Genomic DNA, 15,639 nt, shown 5'->3' with positions numbered 1-15,639 from the left:
TAAGAAATAATTTCTCCTACGTCTTCGGATTGCCCTAATAATTTCGGAGAAATAAAAGTAAAGAGTGTAGGACAGTTTAAAGACATTACAAGATATAAGTTGTGGCTCGGGTATGCCCGGGATCGCAAACCCGTTCCTATAGTAGGACCCTTAGCTGAATTTGCATGTTATCTCAGCGTGAACTTCAGTAAATTTAAATGAATTTAACTATATATATTAAAAAAAAAAAAAAAAAAATGATACACTGTAATTTGCAAGCCGGTGGGTACAAGTTTTCTACGCCGTAAGACACCAAGAATGCAAAGTGTATCCTATTTACATATATACATGGCACTAAATATAACGATTATATTGAAAATTATATTGAAACAATAGGTTCAGAAAACAAATTTTTGAAATTAATTATGTTTATCGCTTTCCTGAAATTTCAGGTAAGTGATAGGGAAATTATTATTGATCAACCTGCCGTACAACGCTGTTAAGCCCGCTGAACAATTTTTATTACTATTGCAGATATAAGCAATCCTTAGACATCGCGATAAAATTATATTAGCATGCACTGATTTTGATATATTAGATTTCCAGTTTGTAAGGCTGACTACGTTAAAATTAAATGCAACTCTTTTATTATATATGTTTACGACTATATTATTATTATGGAATATTTCTATATGAAGATCCAGATAATTTGCTATAGTATTGGAATCATTAGTTTTTTCTAACTAGTTCTACTGGATACAATTTACTGTAATCCTGGACAAAATGTGGACAATTAAAAACACATATATCATCTACATATCTATATATAAGTAGGTTATCTTGGAATTCTCTTTCTGTATAATGTAGATAAAAGTTTGCGATTATGCTTGATGCTGGAGTTCCCATAGGGGTGTCAGTCACTTGTAGGTTTAACAATGTTCCGTCATATACATAATTATTAAAGATGCATAATTTTATTAGAGAATCCCAATAGGTTAAATCAACCTTTATAGCATTTTTATTTTCTAAACATAGTTTCTGGAGGACGACTTTTAAGTTATCAAGATTAATGCTCGTAAATAGACTGTTAAAGTCAAATGTTTGTATTTGATAAATATTGTTATTTTTTAGAGCATTTATAATAGGTAAGTTATTATTTATTATAATAGTTTTATTTAAGTTATTTAATATAAGTTTAAGTAACTTTTCTAACATTTTTCCGGGAAATTTAGCATAACTATCTCTACATGATGTTATGAATCTAAAAGCAATCGGTGTTTTATGAAATTTGGGTATGCCATATATAAATGGATATTTTAGGTTATTATACTTTAACTTTAATTTTTTATGTAATGCAATTAATTTTTTGATTATTATATTAGAAGAAGATGTTATCTGTTTATATGTATGGCTAGACTGTAGTTCATTTTTTAAAATTTCTATATAATATGATTTACATATGATTGCATAATTGCAAGCAGCTTTGTCAATGGGAGTAATTACAAAATGTTCATGTATATCTTTGAGCTGCCTATTTATTAATTTGGTATTATATAGATTATCCTGTATGAATTTCAATTGATTATATTTGCTTGATATGATATTAAGCATTGTAAATAGCCACATGTGGTATGCTTCCACCGGAATGTTATGGTTGTATGCTGATCTTATGCAGTATTTAAGTAAATCTAGATATAACAATTTTTTATTAGATTTATTAACAGGTAAATTAGGTCGAAATTTAAAACCCAGTGATAAAATATCTCTGGGTTTTAACACACACATATAAGTTCAGGATATGGGATTATATCTAAATTGCCGGTTATAATGTGATTATGGTTAGGATCCACGTACCTATGAAAAGAAGGTTTGTGGCAAATATATATCTCCTCCGATGTTAATATTGTGAAGGTTTGTAGCTATTGATTTATAGTTACACGCTTTAAGACCAAATGGTCTAGAATATCTAAATCTGATATTAATATGTAAGTTATTAATAGGCAGTAAGTCATTACGTAAATTAATAGTTTTATGTATATCTAAATCATCCATTAACTTATATCTTGTAATGTCTTTAAACTGTTCTACACTCTTTACTTTTATTTCTCCGAAATTATTAGGGCAATCCGAGGACGTAGGAGAAACTATTTCTTATCTATACCACTATTTTTTGCCTTTATGGAGTTCAGGTTCTATTATTCCTACTCCTTTAGTTTTTCTTCTTACTATCTGCATGTTCCTCTATGCGTTAATTTAATTATTTATTTTTACCGTATCCATCACATAGGGGGCACCACATATTATTTTGACGACTATTACATTATGTCCTAGATATGGTCAATATGTAGTATGTATTATATATTTAATCTTATTGTTATCATTAAATTATGTTCTCTGTCGGGTCAACAATGATTAATATATGCTTACATTTATATTTTACTTATATTTCTTACCTTTCATTCTAATATTTCTAAATTTTTTTAACTTTTATTATCTTCTTTCGATTTATTTATATTCGATTTACATCCGGCTTATTCTGGTTTATATTTGGTTAGATTTAAATTACTTAGCTTATATTGATCATCACAGAAACAGAGAACTTCTTGTCGTTTTTTGCCTTCATTCTGGGTGGTTGGCCCCAGTTGAAGTCATCTAGATTGTCGGTAAAAAGCGATAATATATATATATATATATATATATATTTTTTTTTTTTTTTTTTTGCGTTTTCTTAGATCCCTGATGGTATTATTATTAGATTGATTTACTTATTCTAATGGTTCTTTATATTATCCTTAATATTATAGACATTATGGGTGTATTGCATGATTGCTTGCAACTGCATTGACTCATAAATATTATTTACATATTAGTTACAGTTATTGTGTTTTAACTTTCTTTCTTTATTTTTAATCAATAATTATAAATACATATATATATATATATATATATACACACACACACACACACACACACATATATATATATATATATATATATATATATACACACGCATATATATATATATATATACACATAATTATTCTTTTGTATTATGATGGTTCAATTCGCATTTTATTTTTAATATTCTATTATAGTAGTTTTATTTAATTTCTTTCTAGCTTTTTCTGTTGTCCCAGTAGCTGTTTTAGCAATGCATGGGTACGAACAGAGTACCTATTATTATTCTTTTGCATTATCATTCTATTGTGTTATCATTCTATTGTGGTTTAATTCGTCTTTGTTTATCATTAATGTCATTGTTTTACTCCATGATGGCTAATTAAACATTATCCGTGCCGGTCTTTTTTACCTATTGATATTATAGTTAATACATTAGCATTAGCATTAGTAGAGGCACATGATGCAAGAAAGCAAGCTTATTCAGCATCAGCCAAAAAAAAAAAAAAAAACACACCACTCCCATTTCACCCCTCCGTTCGTTCGAAATACCTGTCCAGTTGAGCCTTAAATTTGTTTAGGCTATCAACTTCAACAACAAGTGACGGAAATCGGTTCCACCAACCAACCACCCGCTGACCAAAGGCAAATTTCCGCACATCTATCCGACATCCGTCCTTCCTCAATTTGAATTTATGCCCTCTGAGGTGATTATTCTGAGCAAGATGAAGAATCCCATTGGCATTGAGCATGCTCAAACCATTCAAAGCCTTATACACCTCTATCAGATCACCTCGCCAGTGCCTAGTCTCCAGACTCTGTAATTTGCAAAACTTAAGCCTTTCTTCGTAAGAGCAACCCTTTGTTCCATTCACTAATCTTGTTGCTCAATCTCTGTACTCGTTCAAGCAGCTCTACATCCTTCTTGAAATGAGGCCTCCAGACCTGTATACAGTACTCAAGGTTTGGCCTGACCATTGCCTTACACAAGAGAATAATCACCTCCTAATTCTTGCTAGAAAAATTCCTGTATATCATTGACAAGACACCATGAGCTACTCTTGCAGCCCATCTACACTGCTGAGAGAACTTCATATCTGCCTGCACAATTACCCCCAGGTCTTTTTCATTCTCTACCACTGTCAGTGTAGTACCACAGATTTGATACATTGCTCTGGGGTTGCTGTTTCCCATATGTAGTACTTTACATTTGTCAATGTTAAACTTCATTTGCCACATCTCAGCCCATCAGCTCAACCTTTCCAGATCATGTTGCAGCAGCATAGAGACAGTAGTGTCCTTAACAACCCTGCCAACCTTTTTATCATCTGCAAACTTGGACATTAAGTTTGGTATACCATTATCAATATCATTTATAAATACAGAAAACAAAAATGGACACAACACTGAACCCTGATGGACTCCTGCTCAACGTGGACTAATAACATTAGTCCACGTTGAGCAGTGTCCATTGATTACCACTCTCTCTCTTCTCCCCCTTCAACCATCCCTTTATCCATAGCAGCAATTTGCCTCCAATGCCACACAGCTCCAATTTGTGCCACAGTCTTCCATGTGCAAAAGTATCAAAAGCCTCTCTAAGATCAAAATATATAATATCAAAGTTATTCCCTGCATTCTTTTGTGACTGCATATAGTATCCAATCAAATTGGTCAGGCAAGACTTTCCCTTAACAAAACCATGCTGTGTCTGAGCTATAACTGAAGTCTTGTCTAGATGATCCTGCAGTGCTTCTTTAATCAGTGCCTCCATTAATTTTCCTGGAACAGAACTCACAGGTCTATAATTACTTGTGTCAGCCATTGATCCTCCTTTGTAAATTGGGGTCACATTTGCACATCTCCAGTCTATAGGTACCTCCTCTGACTCCAAGGAAGCTCTCATAATTATGGCTAAGGGTTTGCTTACTTCCTTTTCTGCCTCCTTTAATATAACTGGATAGATCCCATCCACCCCAGGTGCCTTTCTTGTGTTTATCTTCGACAATTTCTCCTCTACTTTACTCTCAGTTATTACAAGATTATCTCTCTTACTGCCAGAGTTGAATACACCTCTGGCATTCCCCTCGCTGAATAAATCCTCGTGTGAATGTCGATGCAAAATATTCATTTAGTTTGTTATCTGCCTGAGCAGGATCATTAACAGTTGAACCATTGATATCAAGTGGACTAACCAGATTCATCCCCTTCCTTCTAGAGTTTACATAAGTAAAGAACTCTTTGCTGTTTTTCTTTGCATCCTTTGCCAAAGATTTCTCGTAATCTGCCTTTGCCTGTCTAACCTCCTCTGTATCTTGGTTACAGACCAGCTTATATCTATCATAGGCTTCTGTGTCACATGTATCCCATGCATTTTTCTTCTCTGCCATGTCTCATTAGTTCATCTAACATCCATTTAGGCCTAAACCTTGAACAATATATATTAGTTGCCTCCCGGAAGTGCTGAAGTAGAAAACAATCACCCAATAAATCCACAAAAGCCTTGCTAGTGTGTGAGTGACCAACCCACAAATTCCAGTCAATATCTGGGAGATTAAAATCCCCCATTATAAGACTCTCTGATTTACTGGTCCACTCTATTTCCCTGTACAGTTTCTTATTATACTCGTCAGAGTCATTAGGCCTATAGCACACTCCTACTCTCAATTTTGATCTCCCAATGCTTATGTTACACCAAACTGACTCGACACTGCACTGTCCAGCAATGTCGACTGGCATCACTTCCTTGGATTTTATGCATTTCTTAACTAATAGCATAACCCCTCCTCCCTTCCTATCCAGTCTATCCTTTCTGTAGACGTTGTACTCCCCAAATTCCAGTTCTGCTTTCCTTATAGCTGTGTGACACCACGTCTCTGATATCCCAACAATATTTGCCTTTGATGTTTTGAGCAATATCACAAATCCATCAAATTTATTTACCAAACTCCTAGCATTTGTGTACATGCAAGTATACGTGCACCTGTTCTTTTTCTTAGCTACCCTAACACAACCCATGTGTTTACTTGTACCACAATGACTCCCAGCAGTCTCTGAAATACCCTGCATCTTGTTTTCCAAGTTGCTGCTCATTCCAATAGAAGCAGTGCAAGAATCACTTTCACCTCTGCCAGTGGCTACTGTTAATCTATTAGTCCTTGTATCCCTCTCAAGCTAGCAGTTTTCCAACCCACCTAACACCGCCTCGATAGCATCAGCAAATATTATTGCACCCTTTCTATTTAAGTGTATCTCATCCCTGTAGAAGCAGTCTCTCCTGTTAACAAGAACAGACCAGGCTGAAAAAAATTTTACCCCTTCGCCTTGTACAATCTTTCCAGGGACGAATTGATCAACAAGGCTCTCATCATATACTCCCTCCTATCGTGTCTGGGCAAAATTGCAGACACTTTCAAATTCAACCCTAATTCGTGGCTTTTTTTCAACAGTGACCTGTACTTGTTAAGTAATTCTGCTGGTCTCCTACTCTTGAGAGATGGCAACAACAGCATTGAAAGGTCTTCCATTTATATAGCCTCTTATTCTCAGCAACCCTTGATGATCTACATAAAATATCTGTTTTCCTGAATGTAATTAACCATTCCCTCTGGGACTTGAGGACTTCAACATCCCAAGCCAAATGCTGTGTATCTTTGAAATTGGGCAACAGTACTGAAGTTCACTGGCTAACTGTCTATTTTGCTTGGTATAGTAATAATAATGGAGGCATGTGATGTGATGCAAGAAAGCAAGTGTATAAGCTTATGTACCATCAGTCAAAAAAAAAAAAAAAAAAACCAATTTCACACCATTCCCTCTAAAAATTTGTCCAGTTCCTCCTTGAATTTATTTAAGCTATCAACTTCCACAATGACAGATGGAAGTTTGTTCCAGCAATTAATCACCTGCTGGCTAAAGGCAAATTTCTGCACATTTATTCTACAACTGTCTTTCCTCAATTTGAATTTATGTTCCCTCAGGTTTTTAACCTGAGTAACTGGAAGAATCCCATCAGAATTCAGCGTGCTCAACACATTCAAGACCATATACACCTCATTCAGATGACCTTGCAGGTCCTAGTCTCCAGCCGCTTCAATTTGTAAAGAAGAAAATTTCAATTAAGTGAGTAGCAATGTTGCCCTTGGCAACTAGGCAACATTGCTATCTAGTTTACCTTAACATTAACCAAGATGTTAAGCTCTATAAGCAGCTGATGGGTATAAATACCAAAGGTACAGTTGGAAGTCTGACAGGTGTTATGGAGCTTCCCCATTGTGGCACAAAAATGGATGTCAACATGGGATGATGTAGCAGAGACATTAATTTAAAAGTATACTGCAACAACAACTGCTGTGTCAAAGCAAGCAGTTCAGTAGCGTCAACATATAGACTCTGTACAGGAGATGTTTTAAATGCTCAGGAGCAACATGGTTGGCTTGTTGGTGAATAGGGTCTAGCTATCTCAATAAGCTGTCTCTAGCAAATGTATAAACCTGGTTCAAAGTAAAGTACAATGATTGGCACCCCAGCTGTTTGACGAGATGGCACACAGGAGGTTCAGGCCTCTCATGCACTTTGCCCACGGCTGACAGCTGTGTTAGAGAAATGGCAACTTCTCATCAAATATAAGACCCAGGAATTTTGTCTGAAATGCTAATGGAGTGGTGGTGTGGTTTGTCCAAGCTATAGTTCCAGTTCAAGGTGGCAAAACAACCTTCAATGAGGTTGTCAACAAGCTGTTGACAACCTCATTTGCATGCCTACATAAAAATACTCAAGTCATCAACAATGAGGGTACTATTCATAGTTGGAGGAAGTTATTTAGTAATGGAATTAACTTTTATAGCAAAAAACACAACACTTAAGACTGATTCTTGGGAACTCCCTACTTTTTACAAAAGAGGCCGAATGAGCAGTTTGATAAAAAGTTTTTAATAATAACTGCAATGTGACCCCCTAAGCCCAAAATTATAATGTCTTAAAATTACAAATCTCCAAGCTGTTTCATATGCTTTTTTCATATCAAAGAACATTGACACCAGGTTCTTGCATTTGAGGAAAGCATTTCGAATAGATGTCTCCAGTCTTATTAAATGGTTGAGTGTTGACCTCTTTCTTTGGAAGCCACACTATCCTGGAAAGGAGATCCTAAGCTTCCAGATACCATAAGGCACATGTTGACCATTTTTTCTTAGCTCTTGCACTAGAAGCTGTACAGTCTGAGATGACACCATGAGTTCAGAGTTTTATGGGAAGTTACAATGATAAATATTCCCATATCAATCTGGCCTCCATACTTTGCTGGGATGTTTGAGACATGAAGTTTCAAATAAAAGATCTCCAGAACACAGCCTTGTCATAGATTTTGGTGATCTGCCAACCTTTCTAATCCTTTCTGGATGAAGAAGGGTAACAATTTCCAACTGCCTGATCTCCATGGAATGAAGAAAGAAGTATTGTCATCCTTATATAATCATTAGGTAGGGGCCTCAGAAGAAGAGGGTTTTAAATTACTCATACAAATAAAATAGAAGTTTCAGATGCACTAAGACTACCCCAATCACCACATAGTCCTAGAAGGGAATGCTGATTTGTGAACTAGCAGGTGCTGCGTATATGATTGGGACATAAAGCTTGCTCAGAGCGTCATATCCATATTGTCTTGACCCTGTCTCAGGATGAAATTCTTATTTGAATACAGTTGACTCTAGTCGTAAAACTTGCCTGTCAATTGATCCAGCTGTGTGCACACGCACGCACACACACACACACACGATTTCAATGATAGAACCCTGGAATCAAGGTATGAGCAATGGATCCCAGTGATGCTAACCTGGAGGGTCAGCAGCATTCTTAGGTTGTTCCCTCAGCATTTACAGGTGGAACCCTCATTAAGGAATGTAACGCTGTTAGCAGTGCAACAGCATAAGTTCTAGATAGGTCTTTATAATTCTGAAGGTTCTTTCCAAGTTGTCTATCATTTAACCAATTCTTTTATTCTTTTTTACACTTTTTTATCTATGTTGTTCTTAGTGTTTATATCTTCCATTATTTCTATTGTTTTCTCTTCAGCTATTTTGATTTTTGTTTTCTTTAGTTCTAGCATATTTCTATTAATGAAGCCAATCAGTATTTTAGTGAATGTGCCACCACATTAGCTGCAGTTTCTTGAATGACATCTCGTTATAACTGTTTTTCAACTATAAACATTCCCATTTTGCAGCCTAGCCTTTTCTGAACTGACTAATTATTCAGTTTTACATGTGTCCATTCTGATAAAGTCAAGTATCGTGGATTTGATTTGGCTCTGCTTAACGTGGTTTTTGAACTGGGCCTTAATATTTTCTGTCAATAGTTTGTAATAGTCTGAATGAGTATTTTCTTGAGAATCTTATTATGTAGTCTATGCAGTTCTTTACTGCTCTATGAAAGTAAACTGTTTGTCAAGTATAGCCTTATTAAATATTACAATTGTTCAGCTATAAAAATAAATAGAAATGAAAAATAAGCAATAATTCATTATCTTACACATAAACTGGTTCCTTACCCCATATGTTTTTCCATCTTTTGACTTGGTAAGTACAGTCCCCGAACTTCCAACGACATCCAATGAGAATTTGTCAGACCATTCAGAGTCAAATATTTTTAAAGAAGCCTACATATAATTAACACATGGCAAATTAGTATAGTTTTATATAATTCCCATGCACAAATAAAAGTTTGAAATTCATATAAAATAAAATAAATAAAATAAAGAGAATTAGTTTTATCCTGTAGCAGACTCCAGAATAACAACTTGTTTTAATATTCAAGTTAGAACAAACCTCAATATCTACTAAGTAAAAAAAAAAATTGTGGAAAACAATTTATTATTTGATTAAAATATGAGCTTGACTTTCATAACCTTTTTAAAGCTTACTGGGCTCTCAAATAACAGTTGCTTAGTTATCAATAAGTTGCCTTTGACAGTTCGTGAATAACGAAGCAATATTATGTGAGTTGCTAAGTCATGTAGATCAGTCATTGCAAAGTCATGCTACAGGTCAATGTTGAAGAAAAGACGTGAGTTAGGGTTGAATTTGAAACTGTCTGCAATTCTGTCCAGAAACGATAGGTGGGAGTTTATGATGAGAACCTTGACGATAAGTTCGGTACTGGAGAAATTGTGCAAGGCTTGAGGACAATTTTTCTAAGTGTGGTCTGTGCTTTTTAAAAGGAGAGACTGCTTCTACAGGGTTGGGATACACTTAAACAGAAAGGTTGCAAGAATATTTGCTGATGCTATCGAGGCAGTGTTAGGTGGGTTGGAAAACTACTAGCTTGGGGGGATATATGGACTAATCGATTAACAGTAACTGCTGGCAGAGGTGAAAGTGATTCTTGCACTGCTTCTACTGGAATGAGCAACACCCTGGAAAACAAGGTGCGGGAAATTTCACAGACTGCTGGGAGTCATTGGGAAACAAGGAAATATATGGGCTGTGTCAGGGTAGCTAAGAATAGAAACAGGTGCATGTATACTTGTATGTACACCAATGCTAGAAGTTTGGTAGATGAATTTGAGGTGTTGGTCAAAACATCACAGGCAGATATTGTTGGGATATCAGGGACAGTATAACACAGATATAAGGAATACAGAACTGGAATTTGGGGAGTATAATGTGTACAGAAAGGATAGACAAGAGAGGAAGGGAGGAAGTGTAATACTATTAGTTAAGAAACACAAAAATTCAAGGAAGTAGAGCCAGTCGACATGGGTGGACAGAGCAGTGTCGAGTCAATTTGGTGTGACATAAGCACTGGGAGAGAAAAGTATGTGTTATAGGCCTAATGACTCTGATAACTATAATAATAAACCACTGCTACAGAGAAATAGAATGGGCCAGTAAATCAGATTGTCTTATAATACCCCAGGGGCTCATACTTGTGAGTACGGGCTTGGCACACCCAGGGTCCTGAGCTGGATATCATCATTCTTCGCTTTCTTGGTGATTCCTTTCTTCTTCTTTCTCTCTCTCTCTCTCTCTCTCTCTCTCTCTCTGAGGGGGACGGGAATTTTTTTTGCCTGGTGCAGCATAAGCCTCAGGCTTCCTTGCACCATATGGCTGCTAATAATAATAATAATAATAATGGGAGATTTTAATTTTCCAGATATTGACTGGAATTTGTGGGTTGGACACTCACACAAGCAAGGCTTTTATGGATTTATTGGTTAATTGTTTTCTAAAGCAGAATATTTGGGATGCAACTTAGAGGAAGTAATACTTTTGATCTGATTATAAGTAGCGATTCTTCATGCAATAAGAATCTGCAGATAAAGGAACCACTAGGTGGCATTAAATTCTATGATATTACAAACAGCAAATTCAAAATGGGAAGTATTCAAAGAATTAATCTTGGAAACTACTAGGTTTTTCCTACCAACTAAGAAATATTGTTCAAGGTTTAGGCCTAAATGGATGTCAGATGAACTAATGAGCCATGTGGCAGAGAAGAAAAATGCATGGTTACGTATAAATTAACAGGTGACACGAAAGCCTATGATAGATATAAGCTAGTCTGTAGATATAAGCAAGTCACAAAGGAGGTTAGGCAGGCAAAGGCAGATTACGAGAAATCTTTGGCAAAGGATGCAAAGAAAAACAGAAAAGAGTTCTTCATTTATGTAAACTCAAGGAGGAAGGGGATCAAATTGGTCCAGTTGATATCGAAGGTTCAATTGTTGATGATCCTACTCAGGTAACTAACAAACCAAATGAACTAAATGAGGGTACTGCAGCCACATTCACATATGAGGAGTTATTCAGGGAGGGAAATGCCAGGGGTGTATTAAACTCTGGCAGTGAGCTAGATGATTTTGTAATAACTGAGAGCAAAGTGGAGGAGAAATTTTTGAAGATGACCATAAGAAAGCACCTGGAGTGGATGGGATCTATCCAATTATATTAAAGGAGGCAGCAAATGAAGTAAGCAAACACTCAGCCATAATTATGAGAGCTTCCTTGGACTCAGAGAAGGTACCCATGGACTGGTGATGTGCAAATTTGACCTCAATTCACAAAGGAGGATCAAAGTGTCGCTCAAGTAATTACAGACCTGTTAGTATAACTTCTGTTCCAGTGAAATTAATGGAGGTATTAGTTAAAGAAGCACTTCAGGATAGACGTGAAGTCTATCCTGAAGTATCATCAAGGCAAGACTTCAGTTACAGCTCGGACATAGAATAGGTTTGTTAAGGGGAAGTCTTGTCTGACCAATTTGATTGGATACCATGACATGGTCACAAAGGAACTGGAGACAAAAAATAATTTTGATATCATTTTTTTTGGATCTTAGAAAGGCTTTTGATACTGTTGCACATGGAAGACTGCTGCACAAATTGGAGCAGTGTGGCATTGGAGGAAAATTGCTGATATGGATAAAGGATGGGAGGGAGAAGACAGAGAGTGGTAATCAATGGACTCTGCTCTTCGTGGACTAATGTTTTTAGTGTTGGGTCCATTGTTGTTTTCTGTATTTATAAATGACGATGATGGTATATCAGGCATAATGTCAAAGTTTGAAGATGATACGAAGGTTGGCAGATTTGTTAATGACACTAATGACAGTACTCTACTGCAATAGGATCTAGAAAAGTTGAGCAGATGGGCTGCGAGATGGCAACTGAAGTTTAACATTTACAAATGGAAAGTACTGTATATGGGAAGCAGTATCTCCAGAGTAAAGTATCAACTGTGTGGTACTACACTGATGGTGGTAGAGTACGAAAAGGACCTGGGGTAATTGTGCAGTCAGATATGAAGTTTTCTGAGCAAGGCAGACAGTCTGGAAGAGTAGCTCAAGGTGTTTTGTCAATGATATACAGAAAAATTTCTGTATATCATGTTGCATACAGGTCTGGAGGCCTCATTTAAAGAAGGATGTAGAGCACCTGGAATGGGTACAGAGTAGGGCAACAAGATTAGTGAATGAAACAAATTGTTGCTCTTACAAAGAAAGGCTTAACATTTTCAAATTACACTGTCTGGAGACTAGGCACCTGCAAGGTGATCTGATTGAGGTGTATAAGGCTTGAATGGTTTGCACAGGCTCAATGCTGAAAAGATTCTTCCTCTTGCTCAGAATAATCGCCTGAGAGGGTATAAATTCAAATTGAGGAAAGACAGTTGTAATATAGATGTGCTAAAGTTTGCCTTTAGCCAGTTTGTGGTTAATTGCTGGAACAAACTTCCATCTTTCATTGAAGAAGTTGATAGCTTAAACAGATTCAAGGCAGAACTAGACAAATATTTGGAGCAAGTGGATTGATGAAATGAGAAGTTTTTTTTTTTTTTTGGCTGATGTTGTATAAGCTTGTTTTCTTGCATCATATGCCTATATTAATGCTAATGCTAATTTATAGAAGTTAACAATGAAAGTATTTAATATAGCAAAGCTATACGATGTACAAAATAAATCAGTACATTGAGCTCTATGATGTTTATTTCTAATTATTTAGTAAATATATAGAAGTAAAACAGTTCTAAATCTAATTATTTCATATGGCGAATTAAAATCTCATAGATTTATGTTCTTAAGCATTTAACTCAGATATGGGATGGTTCATATTTCAGTCTGGAAAACTAGAACATTTTAATTTCTGCTAATTGTATCTGAAAATATATTCTTCAAATTGTTGCAACATTTGGCGATTCATCTAGACAGTAATTAGCATTAGCATTAGTAGAGGCATTTGATGCAAGAAAGCAAGCTTATGCAGCATCAGCCAAGAAAAAAATAATAAAATAAATAATTAAATAAATAAATAAAAAATAACCACTTCCACTTCACCCCTCTGTTCGTTCGAAATACCTGTCCAGCTGAGCCTTAAACTTATTTAGGCTATCAACTTCCACGACAAGGGATGGAAGTCTGTTCCACCAACCAACGACCCGCTGGCTAAAGGCAAATTTCCTCACGTCTATCCTACATCTGTCTTTCCTCAATTTGAATTTATGCCCTCTCAGGTGATTATTCTGAGCAAGAGAAAGAATCCCATCAGCATTGAGCATGCTCACACCATTCAAGGCTTTATACACCTCTATCAGATCACCTCGCTGGTGCCTAGTCTCCAGACACTGTAATTTGCAAAACTTAAGCCTTTCTTCGTAAGAGCACCCCTTTGTTCCATTCACCAATCTTGTTGCCCTTCTCTGTACTCGTTCCAGCATCTCTACATCCTTCTTGAAATGAGGCCTCCAGACCTGTATACAGTACTCTAGGTGTGGCCTGACCATTGCCTTATACAAGGGAATAATCACCTCCTTATCCCTGCTAGAAAAATTCCTATATATCATCGACAATACACCATGAGCTACTCTTGCAGCCCGTCTGCACTGCTCAGAAAACTTCATATCTGCCTGCACAACCACCCCCAGGTCCCTTTCATTCTCTACCACTGAGTGTAGTACCACAGAGTTGATATGTTACTCTGGGGTTGCTGTTTCCCATATGTAGTACTTTACATTTGTCAATGTTAAACTTCATTTGCCACCTCTCAGCCCATCTGCTCAACCTTTCCAGATCCTGTTGCAGTAGCATAGTGTCAGTAGTGTCCTTGACAACCCTGCCAACCTTCGTATCATCTGCAAACTTGGACATTAAGCTTGATAGACCATCATCAATATCATTTATAAATACAGAAAACAATAATGGACCCAATACTGAACCCTGAGGGACTCCACTAATAACATTAGTCCACGATGAGCAGTGTCCATTGATTACCACTCTCTGTCTTCTCCCCCTCAACCACCCCTTTATCCATAGCAGCAATTTGCCTCCAATGCCACACTGCTCCAATTTGTGCAGCAGTCTTCCATGTGCAACAGTATAAAAGCCTTTCTAAGATTCAAGTATATAATATCAAAATTATTCCCTGCATCCAGTTCTTTTGTGACTACATCATAGTATCCAATCAAATTGGTCAGACAAGACCTGCCCTTAACAAAACCATGCTGTGTCTGAGCTATAACTGAATTCTTGTCCAGATGATCCTGCAGTGCTTCTTTAACCTGTGCCTCCATTAATTTTAGGGGAAGAGAAGTTAAACTAACAGGTCTATAATTACTTGTGTCACCCTTTGATCCTCCTTTGTGAATTGGGGTCACATTTGCACATCTCCAGTCCATGGGTACTTCCCCTGAGTCCAAGAAGCTCTCATAATTATGGCTAAGGGTTTGCTTACTTCCTTTGCTGCCTCCTTTAATATAACTGGATAGATCTCATCCACCCCAGGTGCCTTTCTTGTATTTATCTTCAACAATTTCTCCTCCACTTTACTCTCAGTTGATGAATCACTTTTAAATTCAGTCAGTCCGAATTACCATGAATCGAATAGAGGCATTATATGTGTTTGAAATTTTAAAATTAATATGATTAATTATTGGTGATTAATACCATTAATGTGATTTTACTGAGCAGCAAATTTGCACATTTTGTGAAGAAATGCAAAAAATGTCAAAAACAATTTTTAGAGATGTTATGTCACTCAAAAACCTTTTGGTTTGCAAAAATTAAAGAGGGCTGCTTGTTCATTAAAGAAGATTCTTGGTGTAGTTGCCCTTCATCATCAAAAACAATGATTCTGAAGCTCGTGTTTGTAATCTGATCAGGAGCAAATGACATTTAATCACAAAGTTACTAGTGAAACAGGTATTTCATATGGGACATGTCAAACAATTTTAGTAAAAGATTTGGGAATGAGAGACATTTTTCAGCCAAATT

The 15,639-nt window shown here is 36.2% G+C and overlaps 1 protein-coding gene across 4 annotated transcripts in view; it reads right to left on the bottom strand.

Annotated features, from left to right (window-relative positions):
- The window catches only part of Vps13 (vacuolar protein sorting 13C), a 1,645,987-nt gene that overhangs the window by 379,119 nt on the left and 1,251,229 nt on the right, over positions 1–15,639 (bottom strand). For all 4 annotated transcript variants that reach the window (XM_090373229.1, XM_090373247.1, XM_090373239.1 and 1 more), the window contains one exon: positions 9,425–9,532. In XM_090373229.1, the coding sequence (XP_090229355.1) occupies positions 9,425–9,532 (108 nt within the window). The remainder of the gene's footprint in view (positions 1–9,424; positions 9,533–15,639) is intronic.

This window comes from Mastigoproctus giganteus, chromosome 1 (genome assembly GCF_048544385.1).
Source record: "Mastigoproctus giganteus isolate SK-2022 chromosome 1, ASM4854438v1, whole genome shotgun sequence".
NCBI classification, from domain to species: Eukaryota; Metazoa; Arthropoda; class Arachnida; order Uropygi; family Thelyphonidae; genus Mastigoproctus; species Mastigoproctus giganteus.
Note: the sequence above shows the minus strand (reverse complement) of the source record. Positions and strands in the feature narration are given on the sequence as shown.